We start from the raw sequence: 9,658 nt of genomic DNA, 5'->3' as shown, positions 1-9,658 counted from the left end.
TATATATATATATATATATATATATATATGTATGTGTGTATATATATGTATGTGTATATATATGTATATATATTTGCATTTACATTTTAATATTTACTAAGCACTTTGTACCTTCTTATCTTGAGTCATTTTTTAAGCCATTTTTTAAGCCAATTAAAAAAGAGTTTGTGAAGTGAATATCTTTTGCTTTTTGAGAGTTTGTAGTGGAGCTTGTGATGAATGAGTTAATAACTTAAACATCAAAAGCAGCGATAATGAAACAGACTTTCAGTGATTCAGGAATCAGTGATGGATGATGTTGATGGTGTAATAATAAGCATGACGGAGGCTCAGTGTTCTGAATGTGAGTCTGTTTTTATGGATCCTTCGTATCCGGTCATATTAAATCCAGCAGTTGTTTTTTGTTGCTGCAGGTGTGTCGTCACCAACGACGGGCTGACCTCCGACCTGCAGGTGTGGAGCGTCGGAGGAGACGACAGCGGTGAGTTCAAGTCACCTGAAAGAAAAGACGACGTTTGATTATCGTTAATATTTCCAGAATACAAATACGTTTCATCATTCGGATTACATTTGTGAATTAAGTTGTATCTAAAATATGTCGTGTTTTCCTCACAATGCGATTGGTTCTCTCGCTCGTCCAATGACAGACGTGATCAGGTTGACGGGGCGTGTCGAGGGGAGGAAGAGGAGGAGGAGGAGGAAGAAGAGTGTTCCAGAAGGAGGAAGCTTCAGGATCGCAGCTCGACTCTCCTCACAAGTTCTTCATGGAGCTCAGAGCAGCGACGTCCAGCTGACTCAGCTGATCTCAGGGCAGATCCTCTACGCGCTGGGTAACACTGAGATACTGAGTGCAGCTCCGTTAACTCTCATTCATCTTCACGCTCACTCATTCAACACGCATTTCATGTTTCTGTTGGAAGCTCGTCAGAGCAGCACAAATGAGACTGAGAGGAATCCTGAAGTTCAACTTCATACTTTTTAAAAACCTTTTTTTAAAGATGCTATTCATACATTGTATTACTGTTGTAACCCGTTACACCAGCTGACTTTACATTTACCGTCTTAGTTTGTGATAACGTGTATCAATGTAACTTAATTCAGATCAGAAGAATGAGAGAATGAAGTGAGTGAATATCACAATACGAGGTTTATCAGAGTATTATCAGAAGTACACACGAGCAAGAAACACAATCTTGTTCCCTGTGACACACACAGAGCTGAACTCTTTGTTCGGATATAATATATATATTGATCCTTTATGTTATTCCAGTATTCAAGGATCATCTATTGTCATTGTGAAACACAGGGTTGCACAACAAAATGCAGTTGTAGCCCGTTGCAAGAAAAACATCAAAAAGAAATAAAAACAGTGGATTCCTCGAGCGCTTTTAAAATACTTCACCAGTATTTGGCCAATAAACTTTGATGAAAACGTAAATTTCGTAAAATCTCACGAAAATAGTCATAGTATAGCATGTCATAAAATATAATCTACTACGACAAAACTCATAGGATAGTGTGTAGTAACAAAATCCCCCAAAAGTAATATTACTTTAAAATGTGGTGAGTGGACGAGCACCAAACTGATATTGTTAAGAGAACTTTGGCTGCTCGTCAGATTCTCGTCCTTTTCGTTTGACAGAGACGGACTCGGATGATCCTCTGAGTTCTTTACATTTCGTGGACGACGTCGTCTTCCTCGCCGGCTGCTCTAACGGGAACGTTTACATCGCCGACACTCGGACGTCTGCTGCTCCTCAGCTTCACCCTCCACCAGCGTCCTCGGGCGAGTCCGTCCTCTGGTGGACGGACGTGTCCTCCTGCAGCGTCGTCAGACTGTCCTCCGCTGGACAGGCCGTGATTTCAGACCTGAGGAAACCTGCAGGAGCCGTGAGTCGCGCTCAGCTGGACGTCCAATCGGGTCGCTGCAACCCGGACGTCAGAGCGTCGTGGGCTCCGGCGCTGGACGGCTGTATCGCGGTGTCGGGTGAGTTCACAGGCGCATACATGAGATACATGAGAATATTCATACCACCTATGGAATTACAGCCAGTTAGCTTAGCATAAAGACTGGAAATGAAGGGAAAGTGTTAGCTTTGTTCAGTCCAAAGGTAAAAATCTCCGCGTACTGACCCCGGTACGCCAACTGAGGTTTCCTCTAAACTGTTAAACTTTATAAGACATAATACATTCGTTTTTTAACTCCTCACCTCTCTCTGCAGGTTTCAGTGGAGCGGTTCAGATCTACAACACATCAGTCTGGCAGACAGAGTCTCGGGAAGTCCAGCCTCTGTTCGAGCACCGCGGTCACGCCGTTTCCTCGCAGCCCGGCGACGACGTGTTCGTCACCTCCCACGTCTGGCATCCCGAGCGGCCGAGGACGCTGCTGTCTGCGGCCTCGGACGGCTCCGTCCACGTGTGGGACTGGGTCGACCAATCGGCTGCCCGCTGCTGACGGGTCAAAGGGGAGATCTAGTTCACCTGAGAAGAGGAAAGGAGAAAGGAGCTGGTGTTGCCTCTGAGGCACGGCTCAATGGATTTAAGGATAACTGATTTTTTATGATGGGTGTAGGTTAGACTCTAACCTTTGGTGGACTGACCCTTAAAGGACTATTCCCTCTGTATGAATTGCCTCTATTTACGAAAATAAAATGTTCTGGTGCTCATGAAGGAGCGTGTAACTGTTGTGAGATGTTTTCACAGGAAGCGGAATGAGGAAGATGCTGACCTGTAGCTGTGATCATCATGTCGCTGCAGCACAAACACAAGCTGCACTCAGTCGTTCAGAGCAAAGGTTGATCGTAATGGAACCTTTGGGTACGATCACCTTCACTTTCTCTACTTCAGATAAGACGGCTAAACCCGGAGATTTATTATATATATCTATATATATTTATAGTGTGTGTGTAAATATATATATATATACTATATAGACATAAATGGGGAGAAGGAAGTGACGCCACACGAGCACAGCTGTTCACTGCTTGCTGCCTGGTTCTTGTGTTAAAAATGTCCCTTAATAATAAATTTAAAAAAAACTGCGTTAATGCGCGATAATATAATTGTCGGCATTAATTAATTAATGCGTTAACGCGATAACACGTTAACTTGTCCAGCACTAATATATACATATACACATATATACATGCACCGTCTGCAGAACCAGTGTCCACAGCTGGTAGAGACTGGATCCTTCAGAACGTCCCGACACGAAGCACAGTGGGACGGCTGCTCCTCCTCGGGGGTCATGAGCCTTCTCCCTGTCTCAGTGGAGACCAACACATTCTTTATAACACATTTTATATTCATGAGTTTAATGGCGGACTACAAACCAACGTTTAAGGTGCATACCGCCCCCTACTGTACCGGAGTGTGTAACATAACTTTCACAATTGTCATTTAAACACAACATTGTTAATAAATAAAGAAAAGACTTCATATAGAAGTTATATTGTGGACATTAAACCCGTTCCATTCATAAACGTACATGAAGCCCTTTTAACTGATCTTGTTTGTCCTCTGATGCTCCACTACTTCCTGTATCTACCACTCCTTCAGTCTCTCTTTGCACACTGAACTTCCTCCTCTCTATCAGCACATGTTCAACACTCTACAGCTGCATACCTCACATTAATCCCACTCTCTCTGTCATGATGTAATGAATATATCATTATAGTATTATTATTAAAGCTTTCAGAGCTTTTTAGTCCAGATTTGGGTCGAGTCTGTGTTCCAGAGTCACGGCTCACAAAATGACATTTTATTGTATTTTCAAATCCCACCAAAGAAAAAGAGAAAGCAAACCGCTTATAAAAATACAACACACCCATCTATGCTTATGGAGATCCCTCCAAAATGCAATAAAACAATATACATTTCCATATATAATGGCCACATATACAGCATGACATTATTCCCCGTTTTATTGATATACTATATATATATATATTTTTTTAAATTACTCCTTTTTCATAAACTTAACGATAAGAGAAGGCAACATGCAGGTGATAGCAGCACATTTAAAACACAGAACACAACAGACCAGAGGGAGATGGGGACACCTCCCAAAAACAACTTGGATGAATATGTTCAGAGGTAGAGCTCAAATGTTAACCACAGAATGAGAAGTCCATTAAATTAAATAGGTCTTATGCTGGGTTTTAATGAGCCACAGGCAAACCATACACGTCTAGATATATTGTAATCTTGTTACTTTGCAGCACCTCTTACTTTGGTTCGAGGGGGTTTGACTGTTCCCCTTCCTGCTAATGACCACCATTACTTTATTACTTAGACCACGGAGAACACTCGACTGCTGTGTCAGCAGAAGTTCACACATTCAAAATGCTACGAGTGTTTCAAGAGCAAAGAGCTGCTTCTTCTTCTGTGTGTTAATATGACGCCAGTTGAGAACATCAGGGTTTAAATAAAGCTGACGTAAAAACATGGCTCCTCAGCGCCAGATTGTGTTCCTACGCCCTAAAAATCAAGATGACTGCCACAAAGTAGGTCAACGTGCCGGCTGATTTACGCCGTGCACGAGAATGTAAAGTGCGTTTCCTCACAACTTCCATGTTTTATGTTGACAATCCTCCCCCCCTCCTAAAACAGAAACTGTGTCTGTGGTCACTATATTGCTGCTGTCCTCTATGTACTCGATTAATTCCTCAAGCTGTAGCGTAGCATTTGCAGATGCATGTTCTACGTCTGACATGCAGGGACAGCTCTAACAGTTATTACCAGATCAACAATAGTAACAATAATGTGCAAATTACAAAAGATGGAGGGAGAGTGTGTGTTTGGGGCTTTATCTCACTTTTGGTTACGACAGAGAGAACATCAGGAAACAATTCAAAACGGACAAAAGACTCCAGAGACGCTGCTGTGTGGACGTTTAAAACGGTTCATTCAGGAGATGTAAAGCGTCTTTTGCAAAAAGGCTTTAAAGGGTGAAGTTGGGGGAACGGAGTTGGAAGGTTGATCCGGAGACAGTGGAGGGGGTTTGGACCTGCGACGAAGGTTCAGGTTGGTGTTAGAAGTCTGACGGGCCCACAGCTGTGGGTGGAGTTACAGAACCTTCTGGAGGATGGCGTTGGGCACTTCCAGAGTCTCGTCCTTCACCAGGACGATGTCGTAAGAGTCCAGATATTTGTCGAGCCGCTCTTCCACCTGCAGAGTGAGACAGGAGGAAACTCTCAGAAAGCGGCTTCGCGGTTCTTCCGACACCAGAACCAGAAACACATCAGCTATTGTCGAGTACGTCGAGTCTGTGCACCAATCTGATGTCACGCCATCACATCATCCGTCAGCTCATTTGCGCTAAACAGGGACACCTACACACCGTCACTCGCGACCCGATCGGTACAACCCGCTCTATCGCTACTGCACATGTGCAAACTAGTACTACAAACCTGGATGCTATTCTTCCGTTGGTAACGCTACATTGTTAACAACAAATCCGTGTTGAAATCGTCAGGAAGAGAGCTAGTTAGCGTTAGCCGTTAGCAGCAATGTCATGCCTGGCTAAATAAGACAACAGCTAACGTTAGCGAAGGTTGCATTGACTTACATTACGATGCCTTCAAGCTCCATTCAGTGAAAATTCAGCTACGGTAAATTACAATGTCATGATGATGTGTTCAAATGTAAAATGTAGTTTTTGTTGAGAAGCTTGAATAAACACACAGCAATATAAAATAGATATTAGAGAGGGAATAAGGGCCCTTTGGTGTTGGATTGGCATCGTGTCGGGACTCAAAACTCTTCCTGGAAGTTGCAGAATTTGTTTGTGAAACAAAGACAACGCGCGATATCGTCAAGACGCACGAGTGCAAACTATTTTTAAAAAAAGAAAATCAGCAGCAGAAAAACACAACAGAAAACGAGCTGTTTGAGCCCGAGTGCAGCTCCCTCCTTGGCTGCAATCTCTAGTTTCAAGTCTTCTTCAATACAGCATGATGTTCATTTAGTACATTATGGTCCATTTAGAGTCAAACAGACCATAAAGCAGGGGATGCTTTAGGGCGGGGCTACACAGTGATTGACAGGTCTCTATGTCACTCCTCCTCAGTGCAGATATGGTCACTTCCGGCAAAATCGTGGAACTGGAGGCCTCACATCAGTCCACAAACCAATGGGCGACGTCAGGATGACTATGTCCACTTCTTAAATACAGTCTGCGATCCCTCCATGACCTCAGTTTACTGATGATTTCTACCCATTGGACATTTTCTGTGTGTTTTTTGAGAATCCTCGTTCATGCGTACCTTGTCGTTGAGGAAGCCGATCTTGAGGATGTTCTCCACGTTGGGCGCGCCGTCGGCCATGCTGATGTCGCCCAGTGAGTCGCCCATGAGGACGACGTTGCAGTACTCCTTCACCTGTTTGAAGTACTCCGTGTTCCGCAGGGCGCTGTCGTGCTTGTTGTAGACGTGGATCAGCTCGCCTTTGAAACCCTTCAGGACGCCCTGTGAGAAGAGGAGCAGATCCAACAGGCGATCAGACATTAAGTGTTTCTTTATCCGCGAGGTCGGACTCGAACACACGCAGAAAGATGAACGGTGGACGACTCACGTTTTCGTCGAAGTCCATGAAGTTGGAAACGACCTTGACGTTGGGGTGGTAGACTCCGGCCTGGCGGATGATTTCCTCCAGGACATCGCCTAGGCCAGCGGAGAAGACGAAGACGGGCACATTGTGCTGCTGCAGGCGGTCAAAGAACTGCTCATATCCCTCCCTGAAAGCAAGCCCAGAGGGACACGTCAGTGAGAGGCACAATCAACCGTATAATATACACGTTTATAGAAGTGCTGCAGGGCTGACGTATTAACCTCACACTGATTCTTCCACTGGATTCTGGATTATAGCAGAAAATAAACTGTGTCAAACAAATGTTTATGATACTTTCACATGTAAAGTAAGAAGTTAACGTTAGTCTATAGAGGAACTCCACCACGGTCACGTGACTTCACGTCTCCTCCACTAAACTAAAGGAGGACTAGTGTTCTAGTGAGGACGTCTAGTCGTCTCATTTAAGATCTTTTTAAAGACGTAAAAGCTTCTAAATTCACCATGAGGGGGACTTACTGACTTCATATCACAGAACAAAGCAGTTAAATGTATTCAGCTGGTGTTCAGACCTTTTGTCTCGACTCATTTCCGGGTTCCGCTCCTGCAGCTCTTTATTGGCATACTTAATTAAAGAGTTGAACTTATAGATACAAACATGTAGCATTTTGTTCATGAATGGATAGTAAATCCAAATAAAGTCCAGTTATTTTTCTTCTATTTTTGCAAACAATACCCAAACAAATATTAAACCGCATCAGGAAACATGAATAAATGAGTTTACGGTGTTTAAATGATCACATTAAAGACACAAACGCATCATTCAGCATTTTGTCTTTGGAGTACAAAACCTCCTCACTCAGTCGTGGCCTTTCTACATCACCGTCAGCTAAATACCCACAATGCAACAGTAAACTGCAGACCAGGAAAGCGTTGAGGAACACGCACCTGAGGGCAGCGTCAGACTCTCTCACCACCTCGGCCAGCTTGTCTTTCTCTAGCCGCTGCTCCACGAGTAACGTGTGGGACTTGAAATACCTGCAAACAAACAAACGCGGGTGTGTCGGTGTGAAACCGTGTGGAAAGAGGAGAGCGTGCGCTGCTGGTCGTGAGCAGAATTATTTCCTTATTTTTCTTACCACTCCACCATGAACGGGTATTTCTCCTCCGTGGTGAGATAAGGGTCGACCTCGATGGGATAATATTTGTTCTTCAGCTGCAGCAGCTTGATCCTGCACTCCTCCGTCACCAGCTTGCAGTTATCGATGATATCTGCACAAAAAAGACGACAACGTTGGAATAAAGGTTTCAAACAAGCAAGAAAACCACATTGAGATAGGGACTTTCTTAAAATCAAGATTCACAAAAGGTGTGGTCACAAAAATAAACACCGACAGGTGACGTTGAAGCTATTTATGACGGGATGAGTATTACCAGACGACGTCGAGTGATTTAGAAACCACTCCCGTTGTGCGTTTCCTGCGGGGCAATCGAACATGATGAGTGAAGTCTCTATTTTAACCCTAATATGATGCCAAGGCTCTGCGTAACGACCTCCGGAATGATTACAAATGACTAGATTACCTCAGGTAATGCTAGTCCCGAGCGAAACAGGCCTCATAAACGTCCCATTTTCTGGTTGCACTTACTGTGGCACGACGGACAGCGTTTGCCGTTGACGGCGAACTTGCTTAACGTCATGTCGAAGTCTGTGATGATCTGCAACGGAGACAAAGAAAACATTTCATTTACCACAACCGGAGGAGTTCGAGAATCGGACACAACAGACACTGGAAGAAACAAAAAGGACCTCGATGTGGGGAAACATAACGGAGCGAGTGACCTAAAACACCACACAGACACTTGGATGCTGGACTTTCATTCTCTGTTGCATCTCGACATGTAAAAACACAAAGCGGGAAGCGAGTGCATGTTCCAGATAAACAAGAGCAGCCTGAAAAGGGCTGAATCCATTCAAAGTGGTTTCCCAGTTGCTAAAGACTTGGGAACTTCAGTACCACCGGGTGGCGCCAGTTCACCAATTCAGGACGTGGGTGTCCTACCTGTAGTTTGGAGGCTCCTCCTTTGATGAGGCCACAGATGATCTGCTCCACCCTCTCGGGGTCCCTCATGTGGACCGTCGACTTCTCGAACTGAGGCATCTGGACGGGGGAGAGGAGAGGAAGAGAGGTTGTTAAAAAGGAGGGAGGAAACCAGCAGCATGACACCAGACGCTTCCGCTGTAGGAGATTCCTGAAAGTCATCTGTGGCTCGAGCTCGACGAGGACGGCACGTGAAGAGGTTTGGATTGAGGTTAAGTGTGTTTGGGAGGTAAGAACTGACAACATGACACGCTGATGTCGTTAACTCTAGGTTACACACCATACTCATGGGGGGTGGGGGGGGTTTAGGAGTCCTGACTCAGCTGATGTTTGGAATCCGTCGGTGTTGTGTAACAAGCTGAGCGGACACACAAACAGCCTGCTGGGAGCTGGTGACCTTCTCATTACTCGACTGCAGGATTTCTATATTTTAAGTTTTTGGTGCAAGATGTCTGAATGCAAGATAAGTAGGGATGTCGACTACCACACTAATCGATGAGTTGATGTAATCGACAGACCTGTAAAATCTTTCTCCACAACGAATCACACAAAGGCACCATTTTTAGATCTTGTGTCTGGCAGCGATGTGCTCGTAAGTCATTCAGCACTAAAAAAAAAGAAAAGCATAGAAAATAACAAATTAAATCTTAGTCGACAAAGACCAACACGACCGATTAGCAAATGTCGTCTGCTGAAGCTGAAGGCAAAATCATTTGATGTGATACACTAACATGTAACAGAACACAGACAACAGGCGAGAACATTCAGGAGAGCTAGTCGAGTCGCTTTTGCTGCATTACTTTTTGGAAGAGCGATATATCGATCGACTTTTAGTATCTAGCAATACGTACGAATATAGATCTATAGATATGAACCGGAAAAGCTCTTTCTCATGCAACAGCACTGACAGTTGAGGGCTGCAGGAGGGGCAACAAGAGCAAAAAGCTGAATAATTAAAAACACACACTCACACAGCAGCCCCCCCCCCC

General features: G+C 44.4%; 2 protein-coding genes across 4 annotated transcripts in view; one reads left to right on the top strand and one right to left on the bottom strand.

Annotated features, from left to right (window-relative positions):
- wdr73 (WD repeat domain 73) overlaps positions 1-2,670 on the top strand; it is a 13,987-nt gene extending 11,317 nt beyond the window's left edge. The window contains exons 5-8 of the mRNA XM_031867357.1: positions 287-481; positions 648-830; positions 1,643-1,987; positions 2,223-2,670. Coding sequence (XP_031723217.1) covers positions 287-481; positions 648-830; positions 1,643-1,987; positions 2,223-2,455 — 956 coding nt within the window. The 3' untranslated portion in view covers positions 2,456-2,670. The remainder of the gene's footprint in view (positions 1-286; positions 482-647; positions 831-1,642; positions 1,988-2,222) is intronic.
- A 1,838-nt stretch (positions 2,671-4,508) lies between these two features.
- The window catches only part of nt5c3a (5'-nucleotidase, cytosolic IIIA), a 10,820-nt gene continuing 5,670 nt past the window's right edge, over positions 4,509-9,658 (bottom strand). For 2 of the 3 annotated variants that reach the window (XM_031867457.1, XM_031867459.1), the window contains exons 2-8: positions 8,631-8,729; positions 8,217-8,286; positions 7,707-7,839; positions 7,516-7,605; positions 6,574-6,736; positions 6,267-6,467; positions 4,509-5,169 (exon numbers count right to left, since the gene is read on the bottom strand). In XM_031867457.1, coding sequence (XP_031723317.1) covers positions 5,068-5,169; positions 6,267-6,467; positions 6,574-6,736; positions 7,516-7,605; positions 7,707-7,839; positions 8,217-8,286; positions 8,631-8,729 — 858 coding nt within the window. In that variant the 3' untranslated portion in view covers positions 4,509-5,067. Of the gene's footprint in view, positions 5,170-6,266; positions 6,468-6,573; positions 6,737-7,515; positions 7,606-7,706; positions 7,840-8,216; positions 8,287-8,630; positions 8,730-9,187; positions 9,641-9,658 lie in introns of those variants that run through there. The other variant, XM_031867458.1, reaches the window with a different exon arrangement.

This window comes from Anarrhichthys ocellatus, unplaced genomic scaffold (genome assembly GCF_004355925.1).
Source record: "Anarrhichthys ocellatus isolate YVR2014 unplaced genomic scaffold, GSC_Weel_1.0 scaffold39, whole genome shotgun sequence".
NCBI lineage: Eukaryota > Metazoa > Chordata > Actinopteri > Perciformes > Anarhichadidae > Anarrhichthys > Anarrhichthys ocellatus.
The sequence above is the reverse complement of the archived record's forward strand: the minus strand, read 5'-3'. Positions and strand labels throughout refer to the sequence as shown.